This window comes from Perca flavescens, chromosome 8, assembly GCF_004354835.1.
Source record: "Perca flavescens isolate YP-PL-M2 chromosome 8, PFLA_1.0, whole genome shotgun sequence".
Lineage (NCBI taxonomy): Eukaryota > Metazoa > Chordata > Actinopteri > Perciformes > Percidae > Perca > Perca flavescens.
In genome coordinates, this window is record NC_041338.1 from 36,823,620 (window position 1) to 36,840,364 (window position 16,745).

The following is a 16,745-nucleotide window of genomic DNA, read 5'->3' on the forward strand; positions in this document are numbered from 1 at the left end:
AATGTTGAAGAAAAAAAGACAGTAGAAGTAACTACAGCCTTGGAACTGAAAAACATTTAGCAAAAAATGTCACGTACCCCCTGCAGTCCTCCAGAGTACCACTAGGGGGACACATACCCCCTGCAGTCCTCCAAAGTACCACTAGGGGGACAGATACCCCCTGCAGTCCTCCAAAGTGCCACTAGGGGGACACGTACCCCCTGCAGTCCTCCAAAGTACCCCTATGGGGACACGTACCCCCTGCAGTCTTCCAAAGTACCCCTAGGGGGTCACGTACGCCCTGCAGTCCTCCAGAGTACCACTAGGGGGTCACGTACGCCCTGCAGTCCTCCAAAGTACCACTAGGGGGACAGATACCCCCTGCAGTCCTCCAAAGTACCCCTATGGGGACACGTACCCCCTGCAGTCTTCCAAAGTACCCCTAGGGGGTCACGTACCCCCTGCAGTCCTCCAAAGTGCCACTAGGGGGACACGTACCCCCTGCAGTCCTCCAAAGTACCCCTATGGGGACACGTACCCCCTGCAGTCTTCCAAAGTACCCCTAGGGGGTCACGTACGCCCTGCAGTCCTCCAGAGTACCACTAGGGGGACACGTACCCCTTGCAGTCCTCCAAAGTACCTCTAGGGGGACACATACCGCCTGCAGTCCTCCAAAGTACCCCTAGGGGGTCACGTACGCCCTGCAGTCCTCCAAAGTACCTCTAGGGGGACACGTACCCCCTGCAGTCCTCCAGAGTACCACTAGGGGGACACATACCCCCTGCAGTCCTCCAAAGTACCCCTAGGGGGTCACATACTCCCTGCAGTCCTCCAGAGTACCACTAGGGGGACACGTACCCCCTGCAGTCCTCCAAAGTACCTCTAGGGGGACACGTAACCCCTGCAGTCCTCCAAAGTACCCCTAAGGGGACAAGTACCCCCATTTGAGAAACACTGGTCTACAGTGTAGAAAGGTGCCTTCCTCTAACTGCCCTGGACAGTTCAGTGATTGGGATTGTTGAACTCACGTAGTAAGTGAGGTTGAAGGAGGAAGAGCTGCTGTCTGGTTGGTCCCAGGATGAAGAGGAAGAGGAGGAGGAGGAAGAGTCTGCTCTGATCTCAAAACGTGGAGTGTTCGGGTCTCTGAGAGGAGGAGAGAAGAAGAGTTTGTCTCTCAGACTTCATCCAAAACAACCTGATAAATCATTGTTGTAATTAGATTTTCATTTATTTCCTAATGTGTCCAGACTGGGATGTATGGACAGAATCTGTTCACCTGGTGCATCATATTATAATTTTAGGATCAATAACGTGATTTAAATTTAGTCACCTGGTGAAGAGGAGGTCTGTTTGGTACTTCAGAGGGAGGAAGATGTCGTTGATGTTGTCGTCGGGGTAACCATCCTCTCCCTCACTGAATAACAGACAGACAGACAGATATATAGACAGAGAGAAAGACAGACAGACAGAGACACAGAGAGAAAGACAGAGAGAGAGACAGACAAAGAGAGAGAGAGACAGACAGACAGACAGACAGACAGACAGACAGAAAGACAGACAGAGAGACAGACAGAGAGAAAGACAAACAAACGGAGACAGACAGACTTGTGAGGACATTTTCTCTCCCAAGACTCTTAGTCCTCACATTAATAGAAATCAAGTCTGGATCCTAAAATAAATGCTTTACATTGTGGGAGCTGTGAAAACAGATGTACACACAGAAACACACATTTGTACTTCTATACTTGTGAGGAACCCTAACCTGGTTATTAACCCCCCAAACACATTTTAAAGGTCCCATGGCATGAAAATGTCACTTTATGAGGTTTATTAACATTAATATGAGTTCCCCCAGCCTGCCTATGGTCCCCCAGTGGCTAGAAATGGTGATAGGTGTAAACCGAGCCCTGGGTATCCTGCTCTGCCTTTGAGAAAATGAAAGCTCAGATGGGCCGTTTTGGAATCTGCTTGCAAGGGTACCTCCCCTTTCTCTGCTCTCCCCGCCCAGAGAATTTGGCCAACCCATGAGAGAGAGAGAGACATCATGGCTTTCAAACGAGAAAAGTGGCAGTTGGTCAAGACCACACCCCCAACCTCCACCTTGCCCCTCCCACTCTCCTCCTCAATAGCTACAGACTCAGAAATGGCACATCCTAAGGAAAGCTCATTGTGGGACTGGCTCTAGTGGCTGTAATTCTGCACCAAGGCTGAATTTCGGAAAAGAGACTTCAGATACAGTATTAGGGGACCACTAAGGTCTATATAAAAGAGACTTCAGATACAGTATTAGGGGACCACTAAGGTCTATATAAAAGAGACTTCAGATACAGTATTAGGGGACCACTAAGGCCTATATAAAAGAGACTTCAGATACAGTATTAGGGGACCACTAAGGTCTATATAAAAGAGACTTCAGATACAGTATTAGGGGACCACTAAGGCCTATATAAAAGAGACTTCAGATACAGTATTAGGGGACCACTAAGGTCTATATAAAAGAGACTTCAGATACAGTATTAGGGGACCACTAAGGTCTATATAAAAGAGACTTCAGATACAGTATTAGGGGACCACTAAGGTCAACATAAAAGCATCCAAAGAGCACCATGTCATGGGTCCTTTAAAGGAGACTGTCCTTTTATAGTGGCGGCGCCCTCTAGTGGCCGTAGTAGTTATGACGGGAGCAAAGCAGGAGGTAAGGTGGGGAAGAATAAGCCAAATTTGGCGTAATTACAAATATCCTCACTCCCCTACAACCCTCTCATACATCCAAACTGTCTTTTAAAAGTTGGAAATGTCAATTCATCAACAACACAAAGTGAAAGTTGGCTTTTAATGAGAACTTTATGCAAAAAGACTCACTTCCTCCTTTCAATCTGCTCTTAACAAAACTAAGAGTGACATCAGCTGTCTCACCTGCTGGCCGCCATGGTGATCCGGACATGATCCAAAAAGACGGAGCGGCTGAACTCAAACTCGAGGCGGAAAGACACCTGGACAGGAAGAGAACAGGTGGCTTTTCAAAATAAAACTCTAACTACATTTTTTTTCTCTGATGTTCTCTAAGTGCTACAGAACAACATTTTCAGGTGACCAAAGTATCACAGTTAACTTTGCTGGAGTGAAAACACACAGTGAGAGGGTCAAAGTTTAAGATGAAAACACGGACAACAGCCAGAAACTAGTTGAGGTCTATTTTAATTAATTAATATAGCATCCCCTGCTTTATCGTCTGTTTTAAAATAAATGGGACCATCATTTACTAAATGAACATCATGCTGTGTTGAAGAAGACTTGAAACTAGAGATTGAGACCATAAACTCATTATGAAAATGTTTACTGAGGTAATAAATCAAGAGAGAAGTAGGCTAATTTTCTCAGAGACTTCTACAGAAACAGACTTCTGTAGGAGCCGATGCTATTATTTTTCAAAATTATTGCCACAGCCCATATAGAACCACAGACAGCAATTATTTTATCAGTTTTAACTCTGAAACTATGCGTCAGATTTCATCTTCATATCCAATCAGTTCAACGTGCCGTTTCAGGTTCGCTGTGAAGTGCAGATTTTCTTTTTGAAAGCCGGCGGGCAAAGTTTGCCCAGAAATGTAAGATTTTTCGCATCCTCACCGACCTTTTTTTTGTGTTTTTCTTTTTTTTGTGTTTTGATGACGCATGAGGCGGTGAGACACTAATGTGTTTTAGCCGTGGTTTTGACCTGGAAGGCTTTATAGAAATCTGGCACCCTATTGGACGAAGTTAAACTGAGAGAGCTGGCGTTCACAGACACCAGAATGAAGGAGTTCACGTTAACGTTCATCAGGCAGTAATACGGTACGTTCAGTTCACGTTAACGTTCATCGGGCGGTAATACGGCACGTTCAGTTCACGTTCGTCCAAAATATGAACGAGTTCATCAACTATCGTTCAATGAACGCGTTCAGGCACAACACTGGTTACTGTACATATCTGTACTTTTTAAAGAGGGCATTTAGAAATATCTTAAAACTTTCAAATCCTAAAATAAATGTCAACTAAAGTCTGGTTTGCCATCAGGTCTCAGCAGTTTAAATATTCTGAATGTTTTAAGGTCCCAACATGTGAAGCCTTTTAGTGTCTCTGATCATGTCAGACTGAAGCTGTTCCCTCTGGCTGCGTCTCATCTGATCCGGCAGCCGCAGCCTCGTTAACAGGAAGCCCACAATAATCGGCACCAATAAACTAAACTTTATTCACACAGGCATCTGTGCAGCCGGCCCTCGGGGGGCCTTACAGCGCAGGGCGGGGCCGCCATCATGTTTACAGGACGGTCGTTAGGCTAATGAAGGATTTCAGTCCGCGGCTGTCAGTGTGAAACATATTCCAGCTCCGTTTAATCACTATCATTAGTCTGAATAACACCTGTTTTACTGTCTGTCTGCTGTCGCAAATATAGCAAATTCCCTGGCAAGTCTGACGTTGTATGTTTGATGAAATTATCGTAATAATCCACAGCCAAGTGGAACAGGGAGTTTTTCCATCATTCTGTATTTAATAATGAGGTTCGAAAACTTCATTTTGATGTCCTTGGCCTCAAACATTTGTGACTACACACACACACCCCCTGGCATCTCATTTTAAACTACTGCCATCTAGTTATCCCCCCTTCTGACCAAATTCTCTTTTGTACGTCTCGTTTGTGTCATATGTCTGATGTCCTGTCATGAAGTGCCTTGCGACTGTGCCTCAAACCCAACTGCCCCACTCGGACGATAAAGTTATCTACTACTAAATTTATTACACGTTTATTTATGAGTGAATAAAGTTAGTTGCGCTGAATGTTGATACTTTAGATGTTAATTTGATACATGTTGCTAGTTTACACATTCACAGAAGTGGGGCTTTTAACAAGATTAGGGCTTCGGTTTGGTTTGGATCATTTTTAATTGGGGGATTCAAATTCTACACTTGTTTTTTAAGAAAGATCTTGTGAGCCACCCAAACCAGAATCAGAATAAGAGTTAATACCACAGTAGGTTGTCACCTGAATATTGTATTTGGAAGGAGAGTTGAACTGGCATTAAAGCGTAACTCTCGCCAAAATGCAACCTGTAGGGTCTTTTTGTGAATGGACCCGAGTCAAACTTTCGTTTAAAAGCATAATTAGGACGGAAACGCCACTTTTAAGATTGACCGTATTCTCGTTTTTCGGTCAAATGGCCTTTTCAATGGGAGTGCTAGGGGCACTACTATTATCGCATCAAAATCAACATTTTTAAAGGTCCCATGGCATGAAAATGTCACTTTATGAGGTTTTTTAACGTTAATGAGTTCCCCCAGCCTGCCTATGGTCCCCCAGTGGCTAGAAATGGTGATAGGTGTAAACCGAGCACTGGGTATCCTGCTCTGCCTTTGAGAAAATGAAAGCTCAGATGGACCAATCAGGAATCTTCTCCTTATGAGGTCATAAGGGGAAAGGTTACCTCCCCTTTCACTGCTTTGCCCGCCCAGAGAATTTGGCCCACCAATGAGAGAGAGAGAGACATCATGGCTTTCAAACGAGCAAAGTGGCAGTTGGTCAAGACCACACACCCACCCTATTAGGGGACCACTAAGGTCTATATAAAAGAGACTTCATATACAGTATTAGGGGACCACTAAGGTCTATATAAAAGAGACTTCAGATACAGTATTAGGGGACCACTAAGGTCTATATAAAAGAGACTTCAGATACAGTATTAGGGGACCACTAAGGTCTATATAAAGAGACTTCAGATACAGTATTAGGGGACCATTAAGGTCTATATAAAAGAGACTTCAGATACAGTATTAGGGGACCACTAAGGTTTACATAAAAGAGACTTCAGATACAGTATTAGGGGACCACTAAGGTCTATATAAAAGAGACTTCAGATACAGTATTAGGGGACCACTAAGGTCTATATAAAAGAGACTTCAGATACAGTATTAGGGGACCACTAAGGTCTATATAAAAGAGACTCCAGATACAGTATTAGGGGACCACTAAGGTCTATATAAAAGAGACTTCAGATACAGTATTAGGGGACCACTAAGGCCTATATAAAAGAGACTTCAGATACAGTATTAGGGACCACTAAGGCCTATATAAAAGAGACTTCAGATACAGTATTAGGGGACCACTAAGGCCTATATAAAAGAGACTTCAGATACAGTATTAGGGACCACTAAGGTCTATATAAAAGCATCCAAAGAGCACCATGTCATGGGACCTTTAAAACACTAAGAAGGCGAGAGATTTTTGCTCCAAGTATCACCAGGGTCTCTACACATGAACTCAGCATTGAGAATATTGTTTGTGTTCACAGAGTTTACTAAAAAGAAAGGTTTTGAACAGCTCACTGTAGCTGTTGGTTTTTCCGCTCGCCGTCCATCTCGCCAGTCAAAAAGAGTCGATCTCTGAATGCAATGTAACAGGGAGGAGAGTAAAGATGGAAAGCTCCTAAAGCTTAGTTCCATATAAATGAACGGATAATTTGTTGTTTTGTCATTAGTGAAAAACAATATTGACCTCGTAGTTGAAAAAGGAGCCTGATATAAGAATGACATTTCCTTTTATACATTTTCCTATATATATATATATATATATATATATATATATATATATATATATATATACATTTATCTTTATTTATTGTTTTTTACTGTTTATTTACTTTTGTTTACTTCCTATATTTAGCTAAAAATGTATTGTTATTCTTATACTGTATTTTCGATACTGTATTTTTTATACCTCTTTATTTTCTAAGTGTTTTTGTAAGCTGCTGAAAACTGCTGCTGGAAATCTAATTTCCTTGCTGGAGTCATCCCAAAAGGATCAATAAAGAGAAGTCTAAGTCTAAGTCTAACCAAAGTTTGACTCGGGTACATTCACAAAAAGACCCTAGGTTGCATTTTGGCGAGAATTACGCTTTAGAGTTTTCTTTACATGCTGTGTAGTGGATAGAGACTAGTACTTACTAGTAGTAAGTAGTAAGTAGTAGTAAGTAGTGAGAAATTTTAAAGTGTTAAATTTGAGAATGGATCTTAGGGTTCCCCTACCTGACAGATCTTATTTTTACCCCCTGGTTCTGTCAGAACTGAAGAAGTCTCTCGGATGAGTGCCGTTTCTAGCTTTTGGCAGGCTTTGTACAAGATGCTGTTTGGGGGACGCTATTTTGACAAACTGTGAGGGGGGTGTTACACTCGTAAAAACCTCTCAAACAAAACATCTCAAGTTGACCCAAGCAAATTAAACTTGCAGAAAATGGGGGCTGGCCTAGGAGTATCATCACTGGTTGGATCAGCGGTGTATAATCTGTCGTGGTGTTCAGGCGCAGCAGCACATACCTGAGACAGGGACTTCATGAAGGGAGCGCTGATGTTACAGCTCCTCTGATTGGCCAGTCTGTCCTCGGTGTAGCACTCAATCTGAATATCTGATTGGTCCTGTGGGGGAAGGGGAGGAGCCTGATGGGTCATGAACCATTTTTCCAACAACATTCGTGTGTATAGAGAAGTGAAGTCTCTCCTTGTCCGATGGACCTCATGGGACGTTAATTCGGAAGTAAATATGAACGGTAGTGAACGGGGAGAAGCAAATTATTTTTGGATCAATGTTTTACCCCAAACCACAATCATTTTCCTAATCTTAACTAGTGGTTTTGGTGTCTAAACTTAACCGTTGTCGCTTCATGACGCTCACCTTTGTCGGCTAAATTCAACTGTAAAGACCGCGGACACAACTGATCCCTCCCGGTGTTCTGTACCCAGCTTACACTCACCTGCTCTCGGCTAAATGTAACCGTAAAGGCTGCTAAACTGAGCTGTCACGTGATCAACTGGCTGATCGCCGTCATTTTGTTTGTTGTCTGTTGTCACATTCTACTAACCTGACAAGCCAGACCCACATCCAGATGTTGAGGTCTGGGAACTCACCATGGACGGAGCTCAATCCGAGGGGCGGGATAAACGGTTGTCTTTCAAATTCCCTCTGCACGCAATAGGATAGCTCTACAACCAACCCGAGCAACGAAGAAGGTAGCGGAGCTAGTTGAAATATTAAACTTTTGCCGTATCCAGTCGGTAAAAATCCGAACACATCTTCCTTTTTTAAGAATGACTTCCGTCTGACGTTCTTTGTTCTTTTCTCAAAGAAAAGGTGAACTCCAAGTCTTCCAGAAGACCACCAGCAGCAGCAGCAGCCATAAGCCCCACCCACCGGCTCTATACACAATGTGATTGGCCTGACCAGAGTTTGGTTTTTCCAGCTTGCAAGCCAACTTGCTAATTAAATTTGCTGCCACTAGGGTGCGTCTAGATTTCTATCTACATCAAAACTGCTGGAAAAAAGGTGTCAACCTTTCCCGATACAGTGCTCAAAACTGCAAACTCTGCTGTGCTCTTCACCACACACTCCCCAGACACCGCTACACGCACACACATCTTCTCTGCCAACCTCGGTGCCTTACGTAATTACGTAGGATATTGTACAGACTCGCTGACAACGCAACGCACTGCAGCACGTTACCATACCTTGACAATGAGGCTGGAGAAGAGCAGGTTGGAGGAGGTGGAGATGTTGATGGCGGCGTGGTAGGCGTTCTCTCCCTGATTCTCCAGGCGAGCAGACACCACCAGCCTCCTCCGCCCGGTCTCCACCACGCGCAGCGAGCCGTCGGCCGGCCGCGGGCGGCTGCAGAGCGACCAGGCGGCTCCGTCCCTCCAGCTGCAGAACTGCCTGCAGGAGAAAACACACAAACTATCAGCTGGGCTCTTTAATCCTTCTGTTGTCCTCAGGTCAAATCTGACCCATTTTCAGAAAGTTTCTATTTCAAACATATGGGTTTCTTTCAGCATAATTGTCATAAGAAAGTAACGTGGATGGTTGCATACAACGCTCTTCAAGTAAAATAAATGATCAGTTCACTTCTTTCATTGAATTTGGGTGTTTTATTCAATTGTATAGCATTTGAATTTTTTTTTTATAAAAGAAGAATGTTGTGAAAAATGCTTCAAAAACGTAGGAAAAAACAAAAACTTCAAATGAAGTGCAGAAGAACTCAACAAAGGCATCGAAGAAAGTGATAAAAACGTCATAAAAGCTTGAAAAATGCTGGGAAAAGTGACAAATGTCGAAAGAAAAGTGACAAAAACATCAGGAAAAAGCGACAAAAGTGTCCAAAAAAAACGACCAAAGCCATAGTGACCCAGAAAAATTCAAAGTTGCATGGTCGACAGGAAGAGGACACATTAATGCAGGGTGATGAAATGTGTTTGTGAGGATCGGGCGTCACTCACTCGACATCCAGCAGGTCGGTGTGGCTGTGGAGGACGAGGTCGGGGACGCAGGCGTCTTCCTGCTCACAGCCGTTCCAGAAGGAAAGCTAAACGGAAACAAACACAGATTTCATTTCTCTTTGATGAGGCAAAACCTAAAATATGATTTAGTGCTTCACGCAGTTAGAAAAATCTGAACCTGATCTCACAGAACTCAGTGAAATGAACACAAAGGGGACGGACATCCGGTCGAAAACTTGGTTAGGTCTAAGAATAGATCACGGTTTGGGTTCACATAAGTACATAGTACATACTTAACTTAAGCCATGTAACTGAAGTACGGTACGTGACGTAAATCAAATCAAGTCAACGTGGATTTTTAGTTGTGAATTTTTTACATTCCTTCTCTAAAAACTCAGAACAAAGCCTCTCTCTTCTGTATCATTAATTGTTAAAAAATGTTTCTTTCTACTCTCACATCATCGATGTGAACGGAGCAGTTGTTAGAAAATGGATATATTCTTGTGCGTCTCATTACAGGGTCATTTTTGTTTTCCGGGGATGACAATCTCCTCTTCACAGAAATTCAAACTGTGTTGCCTCTTTGACCTTAGTCAGTCGCCTTCTTTCTTTTTCTTTGGATTTGCACTTATTACATGAAATGGGCCAGCCTCCACCGTCTGAACTCTAAGGGTCCTATTTTAACAATCTGAGTGCACGGTGTGGAGCGCCTGGTGCAGGTGTGTTTAGGGCGTGTCCAAATCCACTTTTGCTAGTTTGATGGCGATAAACCGGGCGCCTGGTCCTAAACGGTTGTCCTTAGTGTCTTCATTAATCAGAGGTGTGTTTTGGGCGTAACATGCAATCAACCAATCAGAGATCATCTCCCATTCCCTTTAAAAGCCAGGCGCGTTTGGACCTTGGAGCATTGCTGTTATGATGGAGGATTTGCACCCTAATATTTTTATTTGTAATCTTCTGAATGTGTGTGTGTGTGTGTGTGTGTGTGTGTGTGTGTGTGCTGCTGTGCGTCCCTGTGTATGTAACAAGCATAGTGTGTGTGCGCTGTGCACGAGCCTATAGGAGCATTATACTAATGCTCTGTTAAAATAACAATGAAATGCTGCGTTATTGACTTTAGACCAATAACCAATTTGTTGGTCAATGGCGCGATCACTTCCCGCTGCCTCAAGATAGCAATACGCCCAGAATGCACCTGAACACACCTCCCTGTAAGACCAGCAGCATGGATTGGAAATTGACAACTGCGTCAGTCTTTGCGCTGCGCCGGGTGCAAGATAGGGCCCTAAGTGTGAAAGCAACCTAAGAATCATTAGACCCTATTTATTATTTGTTATTTATTAATTTATTGACTCCTTAATAGAGCTTAACCCTAACCCACCGACAGATCTGACATCAGCTGGATGTAAATACGGTGACAACCTCTCACCTCGGCCTTCAGGACGCTGGGCCAGTCGGGGTCCAACACTGGCCCCTCGTCTGGGCTCCTCAACCCCGTCTCCAGAAACACTGCGATGGGACGCCCGTAATCAGTCGTCTCCTGTTCAGAGAAAGGGTCGCCACCGTGTCAGTGACGGTTGGTTGTGTGTCCAGGGAGTCACGCTGATTGGAACGCACTTAACCCTTTGGTTACTTGGCATTAAAGTGCTCATATTATGCTTATCCCTTTCCTTTATTGTGTTATATATCTCTTTGTGCACGTTATAGGTTTACAAAGTGAAAAAGCCCAAAGTCCCCCCCAAAGGGACTTACCATCTCCAACAGAAAACACTGTTCACACACTGCTCCAAACAGCTCTATTGTAGTCCAGCCTTTACTTCAGAGACAAACGTGGTCACTTTGTAACACACGTTATAATGCTCACCTAGCTGCTAGCATGGCACGCCCTCATACTCTGCTCCTGACTGGCTAGTAGTCCTTACCTAGGTACTGTCAGGGCACGCCCTCATACTCTGCTCCTGACTGGCTAGTAGTCCTTACCTAGGTACTGTCAGGGCACGCCCTCATACTCTGCTTCTGACTGGCTAGTAGTCCTTACCTAGGTACTGTCAGGGCACGCCCTCATACTCTGCTTCTGACTGGCTAGTAGTCCTTACCTAGGTACTGTCAGGGCACGCCCTCATACTCTGCTTCTGACTGGCTAGTAGTCCTTACCTAGGTACTGCGCATGTGTGACTCCGAACAAAGATGGAACAGAAGTGAGATGTCTCACTGTAGCTAAAACACACGGTGGGTGAAAAGAGGAGCTGCAGCAATGTGCAGTACAACAAAAATATGGTGTTTTTTGAAAATTAAACCATGTAAACCTATTCTGGTACAACCTCTAAATACAACAACTTTAATTTTCCTGCATGTTCTGTGTGATGGGGGGTGGGGGGGGGGTGTTCTGACCTGGATGGAGAAGCCGAGGTGTTGGCAGCGTTGACCTCCGACCGGCAGAAACAAACTCTGGGGCTGCTGTCGGTCCGACTCGTCCAGAACAGCTCGGGGGGGGAAACGCCTCTCATCCAACACCAGGCTGTACCAAACCGCTGGGGGGACGGGGGGAAGAAAGAGGGGAAGAAAGTTTAACCGAGGAAAATCAATGATACTCCCCTCAGGCCGTGGATTCAGAGTACCCCGGTGCAAGAGGAATAGTGAAAACCCTTTGTCCCATGTGTAATAACTCTGCTTAATTTGCACATGTAATGTAAAATAATTTAGAGATTGCTCCTGTAGTAATGTGGCATTTTTGCTTGTACAGGAAACATTTTTATTACTTTGTCATTGTATTGTTTTCCCCATCTGGGATAATAAAGTGACTGAACTGAACTTGAAAGCGATCCAGTCTTTTGCAGCACAGTGAGACTGTAAACACAACGAGAACAAACTTTACAGCTCTTTCAGGTGAAATGAAACAAAGTCACGTCACCTATAACTCATTAGTTTAGCTGTTCTTATGTTTCCAACTGTTGTTGGAAGTTTGAAGGGAATTTATGAACAGTTGGCAAAATAAAACATGAATGATTATTAAGTGTTTCCATTGACTATGGTTGATGTGAATGCACTCAAGATTACGTAACCAAGCACCATGTAACTCTGATATACATCATTTGGTCTCTACCTCCAATTCTTCTCATTTTTATGACTGAATTTGATCGTTTTTAAAGAAGTTGACGTAAGTATAGTCCCTGGTCAGACACCCTGATGCAACAGCAGTGACACATATTGCTCTGTCTTCTGTAGAGGAAGCAGAAGCTGATGCAGAGAAAATAAGAAAGTCATCAGTCTTTAATAAATCTTGTTTTTAAGCCTCACACCTTAGCGGCAGCAAATGTAATTTGCAGCCAGGGTCATCTAGCAACCCTCCGTTGGCTTGCGAGCTGGAAAAACCAAACTCTAGTCAGGCCAATCACATTGTGTATAGAGTCGGTGGGCGGGCTTAACATAATGACGGCAGAGTTGCGATGGTTCCGCGTGAATTCCCTGCTACTTGAAAACAAAGAAGATGGCTGCCGCTGCTGGAGAACAGTGGTCTTTGGAATCGGCTTTGGCCGCGACTCTGGAAGACTTGGAGTTCAGCTTCTCTTTGAGAAAAGAACAAAGAACGGCACTGAAGTCATTCGTAATAAAGGAAGATGTGTTCGGAGTTTAAAGTTTAATCTATCAACTAGCGTTGCTCTGATTGGTTGTTGCACTATCCTATTGTATGCAGAGGGAATTTGAAAGACAACCGTTTATCCCGCCCCCTCAGATTGAGCCCTGACCAATGGTGAGTTCCCAGACCCAACATCTGGATGTGGGTCTGGCTACGTGTCACAAGTACATAGCAACGAAATCTTGTTTTTAAGCCTCATGTTGTCCTCGGGTAAAATTTGACCAGTTATTAAAAGTTTCTATACCAAAAAATGGGTTTCTTTCAACCAAATTGCCCAAAAATAACACGGATGGTTCACAAAACAGTTCGTGATTATCCATCAACATATGTTCCTCGGCTCTTAACTATGAGTACAAATTAGGTTTATTGACCATGAATTCCAATTTGTAAAACAACTTGGCTGAAAAACAGAATTGGGTGATAATTTTTTACTTTATTCTTTATTAACAGGCAACACAGACCACAACAAGTGCATGGACGACAGGAAGACAACACAAGGGTTAATTAGATTTTTTTCAAACTCAGCCAAATGTAAAAGTCAGGAAGGTACTAAAGGTATTGCTTAAGGTTTATTTGTGACATAAGCACAATATGAAAGTCTTTGGAGATTAGACTCCCTCGCTATTTAAATGACTGATAAGAGGGTAAACAAGTCATGAGTTGGAATATCCCCCGATGGAGTCCAGACACTGGTGGTGGTGGTGAAGGAGCCTGAAGCTGAACCGGAAGTTGGTTCTGTGCCTCCTTGGTGAAGGCCGTCTTTTATTTATGTCCGGAGGACCGAGGAGGGATCATCGAGTAGGGATCATAGAGGAGGGATCATAGAGGAGCTATAGGCGAGGATACAAAAGAGCAGCCTTCCTGGAAGCAGCTGAAGGAGTTGCTAACTCCGCCCAAACAGCTGACGAATTGTAGTGACGCTTCAGAGGAAATGACGTATCATCCCTCTAAAACACATTTCCTCGTTTCCTCTCTCCTCCGATGATTTCCTCGCGTCTCTCCCGTGCCTCCTTGATGGGAGGGTCTAAGACGCGAGGAAGTGGGCAAGTGAAGGAGTCAAGGAGGCCAACGCATGACAAAAGTCCTCTGTGCAGCAATGCATCCTAACGTTTTGCTAAAACTAATATCAGGCTTGTGGACTTTGTCATTTCTACCTCATGGCCATTTGCATGCAGTCACTGTGTTTGTCTGATGAGTAACAGATAAACTTCCGGGTAAATTCAGCTGTTTACATCCCAAAAAAATCCACAAACTGAACCAAATATACGTCAAACGTAATGTTATCATTTGTGGTCCTAATTACTTTTTAAACTGGGCAATTACTTTGTCTTCTGTTATTGATTAGTAAAGTTTCCTGCTCCTTATTAGCTGCTGGATGCAGTTGCTGAGTGTGACTGCAGAGCTGATTCTCATTTTGATTTATGGGTGCACAGAGAGCTGAGGTAAGCTGCTTAAGTTCATGTTAGAAACGCCACGTCTGCACTCAAATAAATAAACTAAAACAGAGGGCTCGGATTTGGATAACGATGGTTCCTGTCCTCTATCTGTCCACTGAAGCATGTACGTTTAAAGCCATGTGTCGTGTGTGCATGCATGTGTGTGTTTAATCCGGTCCAGATGATCGGGTGGGGGGGAAGATGAGGAGAAAAGAAAGAAGAGGGTAAGGTATGAAGTGACGGATGGATGGAGGGAGGAGGAGTGTCACCGTTTTTAACGGCGGCTGGCTGTCGTTAGCATGTTAGCGAGCTTTCCATGCAGCCGGCCCCGCACATCTGCAGCCAATTACACAGAGACACGACGACACAAAGCACTGTGGGGAATCTCTGCTGCGAGGAAAAGACCACGACAAGACTTTCCACACCCAGATGTTTAGTTGAAAACACCAAACATCTGGGTGACTCAAAAGTCCACGCAGCTGGAAGAGCGGACAGCTGGTCTAATCTGTAGAATCAAACCCTTTATTCATCATCATTTACCTGCACAACCAACCACAACCTGCTGTTGAGCATGGAGCTTCACTGCATTGCACTACGGCTAAACAATTTGGGGGAATGTAATTGCAATTTTTCCGCCAGATATTGTGATATTGACTGTGTAACAGATAAAACATGTCATGGACTTTATATCATGAGACACCATCAAAACTGCTCCTTATTCGTATGCAAAGATGAGAACATAGATATGTTTTTCTTTTAAAAAGTGTGGAACAAACGCAGAACATTTGTCACAAAAGCTAAAGTTGGAATAATAAAAACAATTCCAATAAAAACCTATCAGTACCTTCCTGTAAACAGACATGTCTGATATGCCTCAATTCAACAGCAGCATCTACGTATAGCACCTTCTACTGTCACGTTAAATAAAGTAATAAAATATCCCCTGAAAATAGGACATTTCTGTAAACAATCTGTGATATGTAACATTATCCCAGCATTTATCTTGTGAAAAAAACAGTAAATATCATAATAAAAAGAGGAATAAAAAATGCTAACCCAAATGTTACACCAAACATTTAACTAAATATTGCACATTCGATTAATCGCGGTCTTCACGTTTAGCTTATCGCATTCTTTCAAGTCACAATTTTGATTTGAAAACGATTAATGGTTCAGTCCTACTTTGCGCAAAGGCACATCGACATTAGCTGCAATATAATCTATAACCACAACGTTCCACTTCCGGGATTGTTTAGGTGCCGCCGGAAATTCCGCAGGATGTCCCGTCCCCTTCCTCTTTCTTTGTGTTGGCGTTCTAACCTCCTGTGGATTTATGAGGACTATGGTTAACTGCTCCTCAGATCTCTGCAGGGTAAATCCAGACAGCTAGCTAGACTATCTGTCCAATCTGAGTTTTCTGTTGCACGACTAAAACTACTTTTGAACGTCCACATGTTCCACCAAAACAAGTTCCTTCTTGAGACTATTCAGCAGAGGCACCGGGGCTCCGTCCAGCGCTTAGCCCCACCCAAGACGATTGTGATTGGTTTAAAGAAATTCCAATAAACCAGAGCATGTTTTTTGACAGAGCAGTGTCTTGCCCAATGACACTTCGGCACAGAACTGGATTGAACCACCAACCTTCCGTTTTTTTCTCCCATCCAGGAATGCTGTGTGGACTAGCAAGACCCTCCTCCGCAGCGCTGTGGAGGAAGGTCTGGCAATGCGAGACTAGTCCAAACATGACAGGCTGAGTAGAATCAAGTCCAACATGATCTCATGATGAAGCAAAACCAAACACAGATTAGGTCCATGTTGTCACTGTGAACTTTTGTGCCTCCTTCCTTCACACTGGGTTCCAGATCTGAGTTCAGTTGTCTGCTTTGACGCTTGTTCTCTGGTGTGTATCTGTGGTATGTTTGTGTAATGTTTTCCTCATCAAAGTTCAGCTGTTTACCACTGTCACCAGGAAACGAGAAACGTGTCTGTTTTGGCGTTCAAGGGGGAAACTAAAGAACAAAGTACTGGCGAGTGGAGCTACGAGAGCATAACTGAAGAAGTGTATCCATCCATGAGGCTCACAAAGGAGCCAATACTCTACAAGGAATTAAAACATAGTGCAGCACAAACACGGACCGATTAACTCACCAGAGTCAACAACTGAGTTTGGTGATGGTGATTTTGGGGCTGTTTCATGGTAAACTAAAATGATCTTACAATTTAACTAAAAGGTCTATCTCTGTAGGGATCCTTTCCATAATTAATTATTAGAATAATAATCTGAGTCTGTCAGCGGCAGAAACAGAACTTTTAGTGGACGCAAACTGACGACTGCAGCGTTCTTGCTTAATACTGGACCAATTTCCAAGATTGTACTTCCCCCCAGTCACTTTGAC

General features: G+C 43.7%; 1 protein-coding gene across 1 annotated transcript in view; it reads right to left on the minus strand.

The window, feature by feature from the left end:
* Window positions 1–16,745, minus strand: part of itga11b (integrin, alpha 11b) — a 54,480-nt gene that overhangs the window by 5,985 nt on the left and 31,750 nt on the right. Inside the window, exons 16-23 of the mRNA XM_028585272.1 lie at window positions 11,668–11,807; window positions 10,706–10,816; window positions 9,277–9,362; window positions 8,512–8,716; window positions 7,327–7,425; window positions 2,896–2,972; window positions 1,310–1,393; window positions 1,008–1,122 (exon numbers count right to left, since the gene is read on the minus strand). Of these exons, the coding sequence (XP_028441073.1) occupies window positions 1,008–1,122; window positions 1,310–1,393; window positions 2,896–2,972; window positions 7,327–7,425; window positions 8,512–8,716; window positions 9,277–9,362; window positions 10,706–10,816; window positions 11,668–11,807 (917 nt within the window). The remainder of the gene's footprint in view (window positions 1–1,007; window positions 1,123–1,309; window positions 1,394–2,895; window positions 2,973–7,326; window positions 7,426–8,511; window positions 8,717–9,276; window positions 9,363–10,705; window positions 10,817–11,667; window positions 11,808–16,745) is intronic.